Here is a 19661-nt window from a genome sequence, read left to right as displayed (position 1 = left end):
CAACTGTACACTATTGTACTTCACAATGCGGAAGCTAAGAACTGTAAATGTTCTTTCAATGCTACTTACAGGATTTTATTAAGATCTTTTTAATTAAAATTTAATTATTTGCTTCTGGTCACAGTTGGCCTGGATGTAACACATTTGAGTTGTGCTTTATCCATCATTTGTGTTTGTTTATTTAGTGCAAAATTAAGGATGAGTTATGCTTAATCTTTTCTCAAAGATTGTCGTCCATTTTTGCAACTCTTTTCTTTTGCATCAGTAGCGCGCTCCTATCCGCTCCAGATTCCATACTCCTTGTACTTTCATTGCTTGCACCCTGATTAAATTGATGAAGGTGATACAGGCATAATGGCAGCCATCAAATTTAATGACAAGCTTCCCAGCCTGACGACTCTGTATAAATGATTACAATAATTTTTCCACAGCCTCTATCTTGAATAAATGCATAGAGTAAATGGCAAAATCTAAAATGTCTGACTTTTGGCCTCTGAGATGCACAAGATGTGATGGGGAGGAGTAATCAGAAACCAACACTTGAGTCCAGCCTAGCCCGTCAGTCTCATTATGTCACAGTGAGACATTTCAGATTTAATACACTTGCTCTGTTGTTTTTCTTTCTTTTTTTGGTCCCATAATTCCTTGTACCAAGTCTTAACAGCCACTTACATGGATGGAGAGCGATTTTTTTTTTTTTTTTTTTTTTTTTTTTTTTTTTTTTTTTTTTTTTTTTTTTCAGACACGATGTGGCCGTAAGTCAATTGTTATAAATAATAATTTGAGTTTTGAAGCTGGAGACTGTGAAGCTTACGCAATTTGTTGCCGCCTTTGGATAATTCAGTCAAGTAAAAATGCCTCGTCAACCTCACACAATACCAGCATTCGTTCCTTTATGCAACAAGGTTGAACTTTTTCAGGCTGTACAGGCAATTATTTGATTCATCATTTGATTTCTCTCTCTGGTTATTCTATCTTTAGTTGTATTTGCCCAGCAACAAGTTAACACGGCCTTGCCTTTACTGCAGGCTTTAATAAACTCTGAACCAGTCCTGGTACCTGTTTAATTGCTTAAATCTGTAGTACTTTCTCCAAGTACCTTAGCGCTTCTCAACTCTGAACTTTAGCCCTTCTGTCTACAAGAAACTTCAAAGTTTAAACAACCTTTATGCCTACTAGCATTTCTAGACTGGCTTTAAGCAGCAATTGATGCCGTGGCTGTTAATAAATGTTAGGTTGCTGCACGGCATTGCTTGGGACCTTTTCAAAGCTCTGCATGTATGTCCACGCAGTGTGAAATTGAGATTTATGAAGTGCAGAGTTCAAGAGTTAGCGGGAACGTTCAATGGGAACGTGTCACTGAGGTTAAACTGCAGATGAAAGAATTCCAGATCACTGCTTGCATAAAGACATCTCAATGTATCCAGCTGATAATATAGCCACAAAGTCTGATTCTCCTGCACATTGTTGGCTCAGTGTCACCCTGGGTCATTTCCAGGTGACTTCCCTTGGGATTCTGCATCCTGTCGCAGAGAATGTAGTCACGGAAACATTAGTGTGTTTCTTCAACTTATGTCACAATGACTGATTTTTAGTGAAAGTAATCATTTATTTATATTATATAAATATATTATATTATTATGTAATATATAAAAATCCCCAAATATTTTTCACACTTTCAACAAAAGTATTAAGCTGTGCATTGTTCTCAACATTGACAATAAGAAATATTTCTGGAGCACCAAATTCACATATTACAATTATTTCTGAAGGAGCATGTGACACTGAAGAACTAAGACAGCTGAAAATGTATAGGAATGATTTATATTTTAAAATACATTAAAAATGTAATGTAAGTGGTTTCTATTTTAGTGTAGTTTTACTGTTTTATCAAATACATGCACTGAGCAGTGGTGCTCAGAGCATTATGCATTGCCTTGGTAAGCATAAGATAATGCTTTCGAAACTTTTTATGTCGACAAAAAATATTATAAAAATTAAATTGAATTGTGTGTATTTAGGATGCATACAATTCTAGCAAGTCAAAGTGTTGGTCATTTTATTCCAAAAGTGATAATATAGTTCCATTTTAAAACAAAAAATGCATTATTTATTGAAGTTTTGTATGAATCTTCTGCAATTTATTTGTTCACTTTCTGGCACCTTTTGATTGGACAAACTGGATCAAACTAGTAAGAGTGTGAAAAGTGTGTTAAGAGTAATTTTATGAAAGTTTTCAGGGCCAAAAGGGCCCATAGTTGAAGAAACAGCCATCAATGGAATAAAAATTCAACTCTGGAACTTCTTTAATGCGAGTCAGTTCACTCTATGGGCATCTTGATAATGGCATCCCAGGGCAGCTATTCATGTAGTAGGTAATAGACATTCAAGTACAGAGTCTATTTGTTCGAATGAGGACTGAAATCTCCAGAAGATTGCATTTCAATAATGTATTTCATATCCAAAATAAAATCTGACAAGGGTATCTCATGGTTTTGCTGGCATGTAGTGTCTTTGCAGAAAGGACATTGCAGTGCTCAGTGAATGCCAAGGATCCGGTTCAGATATCAGATCGTGATGGAGAGCTTGACCATGCCAGTAAAGGTTCCTGAATCTTTAGCCTCCCTAGAGAGGGAGAAATGGCCGGAGAGGCGTAGGGATGGGAGCTAGCAGGTTGTGGTGTCAGTTAGCAGCTATGGTCAGTGATGGACTGTTTGTGTACTTTAAAGGGGTCTTTAAATACGCATGATTCACAGTTCTGCCGATCCTCCTACTCAAGCACCAGGTTGGCAGATTCCCTTGCAAACGTGGAGCGTCTCTTGCCAGTGAGACGGCTGTATTACAAAATAGTGTGGACGTTAATCTGATGGCAGGCCATGTGCTGACACTTGCCATGCGTGCAGAATCTGATTAAATAAATCCAGAAGTAATGCTTTTCCATCCCAGTGGACACAATTTACTTGCATTAACAATAGCAGCAATCAGGAATTCACTGGAGCCGTAAACTTGCAATACGAGAGCAGTATTCGATGGATACTAGCCAGAGCCGATGCTATATTTTACGTGAATGAAAGTAAGCCATGTCAGTTTCAATACGTTGTGCTGTCGTCGTGTGATTTTATACGGTTGTGCAAGACTAGATGACATTGGAAAAACTTGTCGTTTACTTTTTTTATGTTTAGAATTATATTTTTACAAAAGCTATATTCAATTACTGTCAAGTTAAAGGGATACTCCACTTTTTTTTTTTTTGGAAATGGGCTCATTTTATCACTCCCCCAGAGTTAAACAGTTGAGTTTTCAAATCCATTCAGCTGCTTTTTCTGATATTTAGAAGAATATCAGTAACCAGAAAGTTTCTGGTCCCATTGATTTCCATAGTAGACTATGGTCTCATTGACTATGGAAGTCAATGAGACCAGAAACTGTCTGGTTACTGATATTCTTCTAAATATCAAAAAATCATCTGAATGCCATTCGAAAGCGGTAAAGCCCAAATGTTTAACTCTGGGGGAGTTGTGAAATGAGCCTATTTCCAAAAAAAAAAAAAAAAAAGTGGAGTATCCCTTTAATGTTATAATTTAAAAATGTTATTTTGAGAAAAGTATCTGGAGCAGAAAACTAAGTGCTTTATTGTCATTCCATCCACACAACAATAGTGTACAGCAGAGCAAAATTGTTTCTCTAAGCTCAAATGTGCAAAGTACAAGCATAAATAAGAAAACAAAATAAGGGTAGTACAAGCAGGACTACAACAGGTGGACCTACACTATAGATGGATCAAATAACAAATCAAGATATAAGACAATCAAAATATATTCTGAAAATGACATAAATGCTATACACAGTGGGTATAGTGCATAGTATATTGCACATAGGTATAGCAGCATGTGATTCAGTCCTTCTATGTATCGTATCGAGAGTCTAACAGCCAGCATATCGGTGTATTGGTAATGTGATTTAAGTATTGTAATGGCCTGTGGGAAGAAGCTATTTAAAGTCTGGCAGTCATGCATTGCATGCTATGATAGTGTTTGCCAGCAGGCAGAAAAGTAAACAGACCATAGGCGGGGTGTGTGGAGTCTGATTATTTTGGTGACTCTGTTAAGGCAGCGTGACGGAACCAGTTCCTGGATAGATGGGAGGGAGGTCCTGATGATTTTCTTTGCTGTCATCATCAGTCTCTGGAGGGACTTCTGGTTTGTGGACGTGCAGCTGTTATACCAGACTGAGAGGCTGCTGGTCAAAATGCTCTCTATCGTGCCTCTATAAAAAGTTGAGAACAGGACGGGGAAGTTTTGCTCTCCTCATCCGCCTTAAGAAGTGTTGGTGCTTCTGAGCCCTCTTGACCAGTGATGTGGTATTAGTAGTCCATGACAAGTCCTCAGTTATATGCCCCCCCCTAATATATTGGTACTTCTTGCTGACTCCATTGATTATGAGTGGGTTATGGACATTATACTTCCTGAAGTCAATAGTGATCTCCTTTAGTCTAGTTGACGTTCAGTGACAGCTTATCACTTCAGATGTCGAGCTGGTTAACTACTTTTGTGTTAGCCGATTCATTATTTTTGCTGGCAAAACCCACCACTGTTGTCGTCTGCAAACTTAATGCTGTGGTTCAAGTTGTATCAGGTGCAACAATCACCAAGGTGAACAACAGTGGGCTCAAGACACCGCCTTGGGGAACTCTGGTGTTCAGGATGATGTTTCAGAGGTTTTGTACCCCACTCATACATTCTTGGGTCTATCAGTGAGAAAGTCCAATGGGGAGTTTTGATGCCTAGTGGGGCCTTTTTCCTCGCCAAGTGCGTCATCGGGGGAGAGGTTGGGGTGGTATGCAAACTGGAGTGTCAAGTGTTGCCTTGAGTCTGAATGTGATGTGGCTTGGCCAGCTTTTCAAAGCACTTTATCATAATGGGAGTGAGGGCTATCGGGCGGTAGTCATTGAGTGTTGAAGCTGGTAGTGGTATGATAGTAATGGCCTTGAAGCACAGGGAGATGTTATAAATGTCTGTGAGGATGTCTGTTAGTTGGTTTGCACACTAGGGTTGTGCCGATAGACGATAGTATCGTGTATCGACGATAGTCTGACATATCGGCGATGGCAGATGCCTTTGACGATATCAATACGATAATTGGCTCGTTTTACCATAATGTATTAAATTATTATTATTAGGCGTATTATTATAAAGCTAGTATTGTTATTAAATGAATATTAGGAACTACAATCAATTTGCCTTGCCTAAATTTACAACGACATCACCTCATAACAATTGCAACACACGCACTAATGAGGACTCCTCTAAGAGAATGTTTTTAAAACAGACTAAAAAACATCGCACATCAAAATTTAATTGCAAGGTGATCCATTCACAAATTATCAAGTGTGCTTGTTTTAACAGACGCAAAATTCAATTTCCTACAGATCCAAGATGAAAACGGCATCGTTGTTCGTCAGTATTTGTTTCCGTAACACATTAACAAAACGTTTAATGACACTAACACTAAAAACAATATAATTACTAAATAGTGTTAATAATAATATCACTAAAATAGTATTATAGTTACCGTTATCATCGTCCTCTCTGAGTGAACGCGGCGTTAATGCAGATGCCGAAAGCAGTCCGTTTTTACTTTCACTTTCAGAGATTGAGCGCGTTTACATGCGACGACGTTCTTAACCTGATTATGTTGAATAAACTTGACAATGCATGTGGTCATGTAAACGTTTCCTTTATCAGAGTCAAGTCATAAGTATAAGTAAACCGATCGACTCAGCTAGACGTTTGGCCCTTGCTCTTGTTTCTCCCGGCATTTAAAACACATTAACCCGCGTACTTCGTGCTTACTGAAGTGCGCATGTGAAGTGCGCAGAGAGCGCACTGCTAGGGGGGCACATATCGCAAACTCCGACTTTTTCTGACCCAAGAAATTATTAAAACGTGTTTTCATCTCGTGCAGAAATAGGCCCTAGTCAAAATGCTGCATGTAACGGCATGAGGATAGGCTAATGTGTCCGTAAATTTCCCGTTGACAAACAAAAGGATTAGGATCTCTTTTTTTTACCTCACTATACCAGGAAATAACCTGATCCTATTAATAAACACTCCACCTTTGCTAGCAAAATAGAAAAAAGATTCTCGTATATAAATCGAAGTAGGCTAATAAAACAAGCAAATTAATGAGTAGGCTAAATAATCAAGTTAATAATCAAATGTTAGCCCCGCCCCCTCACGATACTATCGTGTATCGCCGATCTCATAGGCTGACGATAGGACGATATGAAAATGGAGCATATCGCCCAACACTATTGCACACCCTGCTATGTTTTCTGGACCTGCTGCTTTGCTTTCCGTGGATTGACACTACATAGGGTCCTTTGGATGTCAACTGGGTCAAGAATTACACAGTACTGCCTCATCTGGACTGGAGGGAGTTTTCATTGCAGTTATGTTCTTTTCCTCAAACCTGTTGAAGTAATGTGTATTGAGGAAGTCAATGTTGTCATCACAGGGTAGTTGAGAGGGTCTGGGATCTGTGATGGACTTGATACCCTGCCCCAAGCACCTTGAATCTTTTGTCAGAGAAGTAGGCTAACTCTGTATGTTTTGACCAGAAGCACGCTTTGCTTATTCTATTGGCTATTCATGCGTTTTCCTTTCAGCAGGGCTCATTCTGCATAAATAAATGAACTCATGCATTTAGGTGAACTAGGCTTTGCACAGTCCTGGGCTTTTTCTGGGCTAAAAATGGGGCATTTCATTTACTTTAAACACAAAGCATGATTGACACAGTGCTGGGCATAGATTTTTATTGTGGATAAGGGGAGTTTCTAAAGGCTATATTTAGGGCTGGGCGATATATCGAGTATGTACGATGTATCGTTATATTTTTTGAAACGATATGGAATGAGGCAATACCGTTTATATCGATACAGTAGTTTGATATGAGCACATCTGAAAAATAGCGGAGGTTGCAGTGTGAGCTGCTGCAGTGAAAGTAGCTAGGCTACGTAGTACAATTTGTCCTAAACATGACACAAGCTTATATTAATTGCGTCAAAATCACTTTGATATAGTTAACAAGTTTGAGGGAGCTTTCCGCCCTGTCAAATGCTCTGACAAACACTGTTGCTGACTGACAGATATACTTGCGCTGTTTAATGCGTTTGAGATGTGGTGCTTTCCTCAGTGCTCAACTTACATTTCACAGGTATATTCTCCATCTGTAAATGTTAGAAAGTAAAGCAAATATGTCCATTTCACAACAAATATGTCCATGTCAGAAGAGGATGAGCTTCTGGAAGTGAATCTCCGCTAAAATTCATGCTTCCTTGAACGAGCGCCGGCGCGCGCATGCGCGTGAATAGTACTACGTAGTACGCAATAATTCTGACTAAAATAAACATATTGCTAAAATATTTGTTGTTGGAGAAAATAAATGTGCCATATGTGGAATTTTAAACCTACAAGTATATATTTTTAATGAAAGTGAAAGTGATTATAATGGGGTAATCAAAAGCAGGCTAATATAATTAGTTTGTGCTTTTGTTTTTGTTTTTATTTTCATTTTTAGTTTAGCTTTTAGTCAATATAAAAACAAAAGCTTTTTGCACATAATATATTGCATAGCCTATATTATATTTGTCTCCATATCCTTCAATATCAACATTGTTTGTAGGATATCATTGGGCCGAATGTGAATATATATATATATGTGTGTACCGAGATATATATCGTATATCGCCATTTGACCAAAAAATATCGAGATATGATTTTTTGGCCATATCGCCCAGCCCTAGCTATATTCATCTTGTGTTCGTAATGAAAAGGTTCAGAATGACTACTCTGGAGTTTTGAGAGATAGCAGGACACAGTTTGCTGAACTTGGGGTATAAAGGCATTAGAGAGGATTACAGTTTAATTACAACCATGTTCATTGTGCTTTTGTTTGAGCTTTTTCTTAATCTGTCGTTCATCAAATGAATGGTTCTAAGTTAATAAAGGCTATCAGGAAATGTATTCATTTGAGCATTTCTACATTTTAAAATGTTTATTAAAAAGAAAAATAAAGTGCCTAATGTGAACTATATATTCATTTAACTATATATGTATATATGCCACACTTTAGATTAGGGTCCAATTCTCACTATGAACTATTAACTACAGCTTTTGCCTTAAACTCCTAATTACTGCTTATTAATTGTTAATAAGGTAGTTAAGTTTAGGTAATGGGTAGGATTAAGGGATGTAATATGGTCATGCAGAATAAGGCATTAATATGTAGTTTATAAGTACTAATGAGCATCTAATATCCTAATAGTGCCTGGCATGCTAATAAGCAACTAGTGAGCATTGGAGTGAGCATAAAATGAAGTGTTGGCTATTATTTTTTATTATAATAATATTAATAATAATAATAACAATAATAATAACAATATGTATAATATACGTGTGTATACTTGTGTATTTTTTTTATTTATAATTATATACCTAACACTTAGATAAATTAAATAAACAGCTATTTGTATATTTTTCTTATGTGGGGCCTGTGAAAATATTGGCATGGTATGTGCAAATCTAAACTACCTTTTGTAAAAAAATAAATAAAAAATTATGGTTGATTTTCTAATATACACTCAGTCTGTATCATTGTTGGTTATTCATTTTGCTGCAGAAAAACTAACCTAAAGGACAAAGCAGAAAAAAGCATCCTTCAAGTATGCATGACTGATTAAACAGGTGTATTACTGTCTGTGTGCACTGAAACACGGTGAGCAACAAATCTTGTCCTTGAAAACACGTGTCCAAGATTAAACAGATGGGAAAATTATATATTTTTAAACTTTTCAATCAAGTAAATAGTCTATTTTAGTTAGTTAGTTAACCGTTTCAGTGCTTCCTAGTGAATGCTTTTGGTTTAGTCTTTGTGGTTTGGCACTGGTGATAGTTGGCTGTTTATATGAGATCTGGGCAGTGTCTTAACACAGTGTTCTCCAATATGCACCTCGTCTCACCATGAAACGCATTGTTGTGACATGCCAGTGTTGATAAAAAGCTGTATTTTTCATTAGTAGTGACACCCGACCTTCTGTTCTTCTTTGTTTACAGGTTCAACTACAGATCTACTCATCATCTCACCACTAACGGTTTTTATGAGTTTCTCAACTGGTTTGACGAGAGGGCCTGGTACCCACTGGGCAGAATAGTGGGAGGGACGGTAAGTTTATGGTAAAATTATAATGAGTACAGTGTTTCCTCTACATTCATTCTCCCGTGGCGGGCCGCCACACTTAAAATCCTCCCGCCACGGTTGCAGCTTCTCGGTGACGTCCGATATTCTGCATAGTATTATGTTATTTTGTTAAGCCCCACTAAAGGCATAAAAAACTTTGTAAAGCACAATCAAGTTTTCACCCTATATTCCAAGACTTCTAAAGTCATTGTATAATGTGTAATTTTAGTCGCTAAGTTAAAGTTAACGGAAAGTCATCTCGCCTCAGTCATTCTTCATTCAGAATTCAGCGCGTCGCGTTCGTTTGCGACACGACGACACTCTCTTCAAGGTCAATATTCCCATTATTATACTTTATTTGTAGATAAAGCATAAAGTAGATGGTTTTCATAAAATGACTTTATCTTGCTGGAGTGGAGTTTATTGCCCTTTCACATTCCCTTCTCCCGGGTGTATGTGAGATTACAGCATGGAGTCGAGAGAGTGCTATTGTTCTTCATGCGCACTGAAATTTAAAACTGTTAAAAGAAAAGGCTCAAAAAACTGTTGCATATAGAATACACTAAGCATTAGTGCTGCACGATTAATCAAATCGCAATCGTAATAGCGATCTCAAACCTATGCAATTATATAACGCAAAATGCCGCGATTTTATATGAAATAAACAAATTAGGGCTATTAACGCAGCATCTCTTCATTTTTGTCATCCTTTGACTAGTATTACACGATCCCGCTCTTATTCGTGCAAATGCCTTTTCGCATTTTGCACGACAAGAACTGAAAAGCTGCCTGTGAATGCCCTAAATGAGACTCGCAGAAAGACGCGCGCCATAATGCGCATGCACTGACGCGTGCCAGAATACAGTTCTCTTTCGAGCTTGAACGAACAATAGCACACACAATTATGCCAAAATGTCGTTTTGTCGAGTATCTTCATAACGTAAGAAAAGTCTTATGGACGAAAAGAGTTGTGCTATGAGGCGCATGCGAGATCCGCGTCTCGGCAACGGGTGCTCTTAAAGGGCCAGCAGCGAATAAAGCGTTCTGTCAGTAAAGTTAAAAGAACAAAGGGAAATTAGAAAATTACTCACTGATCTTGACTAAAGAACTTTTGTAGCTTTAATAAGGATTATTCTATATATAATTTATAATTCATGCAGCGCAGACTGTTTGATAACTTTATTCAATTTCTGTATCCTACCTGTTAAGACAGGAAGGGCACAGGTAAATATGGTTTTTATTATGGGTTTATGTGGGGATTGTTTGAAGTTCACTTAATTTAAAAGTTGTTAAATTTTTTTTAGCCTAATAATTTTTTTTAAAAAGTTGATAGCTTTCACTGTAATGATGGTTTGGTTGATGGTTTATTGATCATTATAGGTGTTATCAATCATTTAGTTGTTGTTTTTAGTTTGAGTTGAGAAATAAACATTAATACACAGAATGATCACTAATCTGTGTGTGCATTTTACTTTAGAACCAAGCAAGTTGGACTCATGAAAGCATTTTATTATATCGGAATCGCATATCACAATTGCAATATTGACCTCAGTAATGGCAATATGACATTTTCCCCAAATCGTCCAGCCCTACTAAGCATATTATAGATATAATCCCTTCGCTATGTTCTTTTCAATGTGAAGCGTTGCGTGCTGTGACTTGGTGTTGCTTCAAGTGCATCATTCTGCACACGGGATGCGCATGATCGATTATAATAGAGACAAGGGGGCGTGGCCTAAGTGAAAATATCAGCCCCCCCCCCCCCCCGCCGGGGGAAATGGGCCTGCCCCCACAGCTTGGAAAAATCCTACAGGAAACACTGGAGTAATAAATGTCATCGAAGTATTGTTCATTGTTAGTTTCTGTTAATTAATGTAGTTAAGCAGAGCTGGACGATTAATTGTTAAAAGACCCCAATCTCAAATCAAATACCCACGCAATTTCATTCCTAAGTGACAACGATTTGCATGTCTGTTAATCCTCTGACGAAATCACACAGAATTTTAAAATCTGTGTTCACACCCCACTGACCCAGAAAGAGCAGTTTCATAAACGTATACTAAATGATCTGAGTGGTACTTTCTTCTCCATTTAAATCATTTCTTATTTAAAACAAACAATTCATCATTTAAGCCTTATTTTAAGATTGATGCATGTGAACCAACAGGACTTTTAATCTATGCGTCAAAATAACAAGTGATTTCTGCCATTCACACCCACCAGACTATTCTGAAAAAAAAAATATATACAGTGTATATATATATATATATATATGTGCCTTTCACTTCACGAATCACAATCCAGAAATATTACTACACTAATTATTTATAGTTGAATGCTTGATGTCCTCATTGTTGTTGCTGCTTTCTTATGCCGAATGTTTGCATTCTTAACCGTTGCTTGTGAGTCAAGTTTGCAAGTTCTGTATTGTCTGCATTTGGACAATGGTTCTTGTTAAACCCCATAGCCTCTGTATGATAAAAATGCAGTTAAATGCATGCCAAAGGTTGTTTGTGTCCTATGGATAGACAGCCTCCGGATGATTTCTTCTTGAAAACAGCATCTTTCGTCCCTAAATTTGGCCACCCCCTTTAACACTCCCTGTCACTGACTGCGCAGTGCTGCTGAACCTTAATGAGCTGGCTGGAGAAAGTTTGGCTAACGTTTGACATCTGACAGCTCTGGTGTTGGAGCTGTAGGGGGGCTACAGGAGGCAGGGAACAGCATCTGTTGTTGTGTACAGTTCAAGCAGTCGTTATATACGGGCTTCAGAGCAGGTTGGTCTGTTTCCAGAGCAGCCTGCAGACTCGCTTGTGAGATGAAAAAAGAGAGAATGCGATTGTGGAGGTAAAGGACAGGGCATTTTAGTGGTGCACAATATATCAGCCGCCAATATAATATCTTGCAAAACAATGGTTAAAACAACTGATCTGTCCAACACTTTACTCAAGAGACTTAAATCGGAAATACTTTACAATAAGGTTCTATTTATTAAAGTCTCGTTAACTACATTAGATAACATTCTGTTAATATTAGTTGATTTTTACTCCATGACAAAACCAGTCATTCTAGAATGATTCATTCTTTCCAAATAGAGCTATTCATGTCATCTGGTGAAATTGTTTTTATATCGCAAAAAAAATAAAATATCGCAATGTAATTTTTTTTACCAATATCGTGCAGCCCTAATCCTTACTATGTGTTTTCTATACAGAGATATTGATGTCGGTATTGGCCATAACAGCAATATTAATATCAGTTATCAGTATCGGCCACAATTTTTACATCTGTGCATCACTAGGGTATTTCCTCTCTCGCTGCTAAATTCAGCTTCGAAAGTGAAAATTGTCATTTACTCACCCTCATGTTGTTCCAAACCTGTATGACGTTTGATGGAACACAAATATATATTTTGAAAATTTGTTTTTATTCATAAAATGAAAGGAAAGATCTGAAAATGAAAGTACAAAACAACATTGGAGACCATTGACCTTAATTGTATGAAATTTTTTTTTTAAATGTCCTAGACAAGGTGATTTAAGATGATTGATTACAAGGCTCCTAAGGGAGTGCTTGTGCTAAGCTTTTAATTTCTCTGTCTTGGGGCCAATCAAATATTTAGGAATGTGTACAGGCTTTCTTACAGATCTTGATTTTATTGATGAATTGCTGCAGGCAAACTTCTTGTTAATGAATTTTTCATTCGATTGCAACTCTCATATCTCGTCTTTTGCAGGTGTATCCTGGTCTGATGGTGACGGCGGGCTTGATTCACTACATACTGAATTTGCTTCATGTGACTGTGCACATACGTGACGTTTGTGTGTTCCTGGCCCCCGTCTTCAGTGGCCTGACTGCCATCTCCACCTTCCTGTTGACGCGGGAGCTGTGGAACCAGGGTGCTGGGTTGCTAGCAGCGTGTTTCATCGCCATTGTACCCGGCTACATTTCACGCTCTGTGGCCGGCTCATTTGACAACGAGGGCATTGCCATTTTTGCCTTGCAGTTTACCTACTACTTATGGGTTAGTTGCATTAAAATGTAACAGTTTGTGTGTGTTTCTCTTCATTTTCTTAAATTGCCTCTTACTCAAAACTATCAAGTTTAATGATGTGAAATGACTGATAATCAAAAGTTGAAAATCGTAATCGGTTCACACGATCGGTCTGAATCATGTGTTTCTTGAATATGAATGTTAAAGTTGAATTTAATTGAATTCTTTTGACAGTTACATTGGTTCTCAAGTTAACTGCTCACTGGAAGAGAATATTATCAGTGAATAACTTGTAATTTTAGCCTGTTCATAACACAAAGTTGTCATATGTCTTCAAGGACTCGGAATATAGACCATGAATCACAAGGACTACTTTTATAATGCGTTTATAATGTTTTAAGGTGCCCCTTGAGAACTGTTCTAAAATGAATGAATATCCATTTCAGAAACTCTAGCGCTGTCCCACAACAGTCGAAATGATGAATTAACCTTGATAGACATTCATCACATTTTTTTTTTAGCTGAACGTAGAGACAGCTGGAATGGATGCAGTGGCAGCATACTTTGTCTCCTGTGGCGCGTTGATTTAAAAAAAATTTTTTTTGGCACCCATCCTCTCTGGAGCTTGTTGTCAGCTGAGACTGCAAGGACTTTGCTATCAAGCTTGGCTTAAACGCTGAATTTCCTTGGTCTCTCTTATCTCTGAGTGTTCCTCATCTTGGCTTTATTTGAGGTGATGATATCAGACCTTTTGTTTGGGATTAGCAGAATTAACCTAAGTGTGTCCTTTCCACACAGGTGAAATCGGTGAAAACTGGCTCGGTTTTTTGGGCCATCGGCTGCTGCCTCTCTTACTTTTACATGGTGAGTGTTCATTTGACTTTTTACCTTCAGCTGGTGTACTGCATTTCATTTCTGTTAATAATACTTGGTAACACCAAATTAAAATACTCAAGACAGTTTTTCCTGCCAATGCTTATAGGAAATAACACTACCGTTCAAAAATTTGGTGTCTGTAAGATTGTTTTTCTTATGCTCGACTGTATTAATTGAGAAATACAGTAAAAACGGAAATACTGTGAAATCATTACAATTTATATAACTGTTATTATTGTAGTGTTTTAAAAGGTAATGTACCCTCTGATGCAAAGCTGAATTTTTAGCAGCCATTTCTTCAGTCTTCAGTGTAACATGATCCTTCAGAAATCATTGTAATATGCTGATTTGTTGCTCAACATTTATTATTATAATAAACATTCATTATTTTTCTTATAAATGTTGAAAATTGTAAAGTTGTAATATTTGTTTCAGGATTCTTTGAGAATTAAAGTATTATTATTATTATATATATATATATATATATATATATATATTTAGTCTTACTGACACCAAACCTGTGAACGGTAGTTCATAGCATGACAGTTGTAGTCCAATTTGGTGATAAATGACAATTCCTTTCGCTGAATCAGTCAGAACGATTCGAATGAGTCACACTTCCACCGTTTTAGTTTGAGTGAAATAAGTTGGCGCACTTAGGAATTTACATTTGATTCACTCATTGAACTGTAAGTCATTACTTGGTGCTATCATGAATCATAAACTGTTTTATGTAAGGTTAATGAACGTAAAACTGTGCAATTGCTATAAATAATGTTAAAAGAACCGTAATCTTTAAGCGGAATCGTAATCTGAAACGGAATCATTAAATTCTTATGATTCCCATCAGTGGTGTTCGTGTTCTGGGACTGGTCGCACATCTCCCTTGCTCTTTTTTTCCAACCCATTAATGTGATGTGTAAAATAAATGAATAAGCAAACTCCACCATCCATCTTGCCACCCTGGTGGGGGCCATGCGCCAGTCGGTTATGAATGTCAGCCATTTCTGAAACTTGAGAACCTTCCCCTTGAGGAAGGCAGCGCTCATTAATAATGGAAGCCTACAGCCCTGCCCAGCCCCCAATAATCTCTAGCTTTCCAAATGTGTTTATAAACATAAATGACACCAGTGCAATCTGAGCCATCTGCTCCATCAAGACCTTGGGGTCCAGCACAGTCCGACACGGGCTAGAGGCGCTACCGGGGGCATGAGTTGAGAGAGCCTCTCTTGAGCGAGACATTCTAAGTGACCTAAAAATTGTGCAGAGGTTTCAAAGACTGAGTGTGCTAATGGAGTTTTCTAGTAAATGTGATGTGTAATAGGGATGAAAGTCAGCAGGGACCTGGGCGATATGATATAACTTGGTCACGAGACATTACGTTTCTTAACCTTTAGTGTGTAGTTTTTGAAAACTGGTATATTGTAATATTTTACTCGCTTGTTTTTCTTTCATTTGCATTACACGGTGACTACATCAGATGTGAGCGGCACGACATAACAAAAGACAATAGAAACTATTGTAATCGGTGATTCCGTCTACTCTGGTTGCGGCGCCAAACGATAAATCCCAGAATGGGTTTCATTTCTGACATACTCCAAGCGCATTCGCTGCTACTGACATGGATTTGCAGTGGTCGCTTTGTCGTGCCAGTGTAGACGGCCTCAAGATGACGCGATGTGACCGTGGTTGTGCCCGATCTATACATGTTTAGACTGGTGCTTGTTTTGACGAGTATTTTCTAAACTTTTAATATTATTTTAACTTATTTAATATTTAAAATTGTCAGTGTCGTTTCATTAATTCATAGACTTTTAACACTGTCTACACCGGATGCGACAAGACAGTAGAAACCATTATAATCAGTGATGCTGTCTACACTGGATGCAGCGCAACACGATAAATCCCTGACTGTAAACTGATTGTAAATGTAAAAATGTAAATGATTCTTGAAAAATATCGCAATATTTGGACGTGTGCAACACGACGTGTTTTGTATTGCAGGTGTCTGCATGGGGAGGATACGTCTTCATCATCAACCTGATTCCCCTCCATGTTTTCGTGCTGCTCCTTATGCAGCGCTTCAGCAGGAGACTGTACATCGGTGAGTCACCTGTGTTTTGTGTGTGTTTGTGTGAGCTTCTCTGGTTCCTGTATGAAGTACACGCTTCATCGCCCACACAATCACGCTGCGTAGTGCTTGTTCTCCCGCACAATAACGAAGCGTGAACCAGCTTTTTCCCACTTGCTTTTTGATTTGGAAGCGCTGACACTCTTGCGCAGTCGTGGTTGCGAAGTGTTCGTCTATCTTTCTTCACATTGACAGCAGCATTTAAGTTGATGTTCAATGACATTCATTCCGCCCACTTTTTTTTCCCCCCACAACCAATCATAAGCAGCGCTGTTCGGAGTATACATGGATCTTCATGTTGCATAAAAAAGCCTTTGGCTCCACATCCGCAGTCTTAAATGACAAAACAACATGCTAACTGTGAATTAGAACCTCTGCTAGCATGAATAAGCTTGTTACTTCTGCAAAGTGAAAAAAAAAAATTACACTAGTTTTTTTCCTTCAAGATTAAAGAGTCATTTTTGGAGTCCCTTTTTGTCTTTGACAGATTGTGCCATTTTTTTTTAAGTGGATGAATAATTAAAGGTGAAATGTTTTTGTGAGGCTACTAAGCAAGCACTTTGATAAAAGAATGAGGCCTTGTGCCACTGGGCTAATTTTGTTTAAATCTTTATTAGCCTCTCACACTCTGCACAGCTGCCCTGTGCGAAATGTGCTACTGATGGATGTTGTGTATTAGCTCAGTTTGTCTCCGCTCTGGAAAGTTTTTGCACTTGCCGCAGGTCCCACTACACATTTGCCATGGCCCGACTCCACATGAGTATCACTGCTACCTCTCCTAATAGATCATACTGATTAGATTAAGTAGCACTGCTCTCAGTTTATGGGGCCAGAGCTTGAACAAAGAACAGCAGTCATGTTCAGAGATGGATGGAGAATGGTGTAAAACCAGTGGGATCTGGTTATTGCATTTCTGTTGCACCTTGTCTCCGCCTAGAGTGATGTTTTCTTTGCTAGCCTAACAGTTTAAAGACTGTTTTACCCTCAAAAATAGCTAGAAATATCTGGAAATCATATCCAAACTGATTGGCTGGGTGATGCTTGACTTTCAATGATTTACAAAGTTGGTGTTCCAGGTTAAAAATAACATAAAATTAAGGTTCTTAGTAATAATTAAACGAAGTTATCGTTCAAAAGTTTGGGGTTGGTAAGATTATTTGAAATGTTTTTCACCAAGAAAGCATTTATTTGATAAAAAATACAATAAAACAGTAAAATTATGAAATATTATTAGAATTTAAAAGGACAAAAGACACATTTTAATATATTATAAAATGTAACTTATTCCTGTGAGACAATGATGTTTTTGTAACATTTATAAATGTCTGTACTGCAACTGCTTATCAAATGAATACATCCTTGCTTAAGTAGGCCTATGTATTTCTTAAAATACATTTTTGAACAGTAGTGTAGATCTGATTTGAAGATCTTCTACTTGACAAGTAGATCTGATTTTTTATTTATTTTTTTATTTTGAGGTAGTCATCAAAATCTGAAATGTTTTTCAGGACTTTAGAGACCCTGGACTTTATGCTGATGTGATTGCACTGTTGTTTTACATCTTAGATAAACCTGCATCAAATCATGGTTTTTGTTTTTACGTGCTGTTTGACAGTCACACAGCATTAGGTGTCTAATTTGGACCAGATTTTAGTTATATAATATGTCTCGTTGAGAATTTAGCCACTTTCCCACTGCAGGAAGTAATGCACATTTCAGAAACTTTAGAAGTAGTCCATGTCAGAATAGTTTTGAGTGCATTGACGTTATCCGAAGAGATTTTGATTGGTCAATGTCGCCTATCCAGGTCTCATCTTAATAACACAAAACCAAAAATGTGTCTAAAAGAGTGTCTTCCATCATTGTCCTTGGTATTGCTACTATTGGGTCATGCACAGAAACAACACAAACTAGATTACATTTCATTTATTTATTTCAGCAGGGACAATGTGCAAAAAAACATTAATTAAAGATGCTTTGCACCAGATTTAGCTTAAGCTAGTTTTCATCTGCAGTCCCCGAGCAGGGGAATTACAATACAAAATATACAATATAAAATTCATCCATCCATTCTCTTTTTCAACCATCAATAAAACCTCACTAAAAATCATATTTACATACATAATTATCTATGCTGGCACAACTGGTTGTTCAAAAGCACTTTCCTTATATTATGAGTAAAATCCTTCAGGTCAAAAGTGAGTTTGACATCACCACAGGGTTCCCATTATAGGTGCCAATGCAAGAGGGAAAAGACTCTTCTGGTCTGTAGTTCCACTTCCAGAGAGTCCTGTTTAACTCTAGACCCTGAATATTTTGTCACTAATTAAATCAACCCATTTAATGGCTGCTTTTCACCACCTCCTTTTCAGAGGTTTTTTTCTTTCACAAAACAGCCTGTCAGCTGCCCATGAATGAGGAAGTGTTTGTGTGTCTGGATGGGGGCATGCGTGAATTGTCTCATTAGAGCATCCTATTTTGGAGTGAACATGTTCCAGTTTGGCCCTTAATTGATGCTTCTCAAAGACTGACAGCTCATTCAGTCACTTTGTCACAAGCGGCTTCAGTTTCCTCTGCTGCGCAGCTGTATCGCCATCTCATGTACCCACATTCATACTTGGACCTCTCTTCTGACTGGCTGTCAACACCTGTCTCTCAGGTAGAGGTCCACTTCACAGAGCTGTCAGTCAAGTATTGCACCGGTGACAGACTGTTGCGGTTGCCATTCTTCTGAGAATGTCTGCTCTCCATCACTGGTGTGTCGGTGTTTTCTCACCATTTTGTATTTATCGTGCAGTATTCGTCACTTTGGGTAATATGCGGACAGGTTGGAAACACAATGATAGCTGGTTTAGAAATGGAGGAACATATGTATATTGTGCACTAAAATAGCTTCTTTGTTGATTTTGTGTCTGTTAAACTTGGTAATGCAAGTAACCGCAATACTGTATTGATAAAACAGGGTATTGCCCTGTGATTTCAAAATGTAAGCATATATTTTACTCTGTTTAATATGCGAGTTGTGATGTTAAATAAAGCATTAAAAACCCTAGAGTATGTCAGAATGTCAGCGGGAAACTTGCACTCATTCTCTCGTATTTGAAGTTTCTACAAATGCACCACTGGTCCTTTGGCTGCATGAGATGAGGTATGTTTTGAGTCAAGAAAAAGTCGGAGTTTGCGATATGTTTCTGGATGTGCTTAAATCTACCGTATTAGAATGCTTTTGTCATATACATCACACATGCACACTTCAATAAGCCGACAGAATGCAGGTTAAGGTGTTTACATGGCGGGAGAAATCGGGGCGTCTCGAAGGGTTTATTCTTAAGCTGTTTATGACCTTACGGCGATAGAGGAAAATGGTTTAATGCGTTTACGTGACTACACATGTTCATAAAGCATTATTGGGTTAAGAACATG

The 19661-nt window shown here is 37.8% G+C and overlaps 1 protein-coding gene across 1 annotated transcript in view; it reads left to right on the top strand.

Moving 5' to 3' along the window:
• The window catches only part of stt3b (STT3 oligosaccharyltransferase complex catalytic subunit B), a 51711-nt gene that overhangs the window by 18727 nt on the left and 13323 nt on the right, over nt 1-19661 (top strand). The window contains exons 2-5 of the mRNA XM_039650818.2: nt 9114-9222; nt 12974-13261; nt 14030-14095; nt 16112-16211. Of these exons, the coding sequence (XP_039506752.1) occupies nt 9114-9222; nt 12974-13261; nt 14030-14095; nt 16112-16211 (563 nt within the window). The remainder of the gene's footprint in view (nt 1-9113; nt 9223-12973; nt 13262-14029; nt 14096-16111; nt 16212-19661) is intronic.

The sequence above is a fragment of the Pimephales promelas genome, chromosome 12 (assembly GCF_988280905.1).
Source record: "Pimephales promelas chromosome 12, fPimPro1.hap1.1, whole genome shotgun sequence".
Classification (NCBI taxonomy): domain Eukaryota; kingdom Metazoa; phylum Chordata; class Actinopteri; order Cypriniformes; family Leuciscidae; genus Pimephales; species Pimephales promelas.
This window is presented reverse-complemented; position numbering and strand designations above follow the sequence as displayed.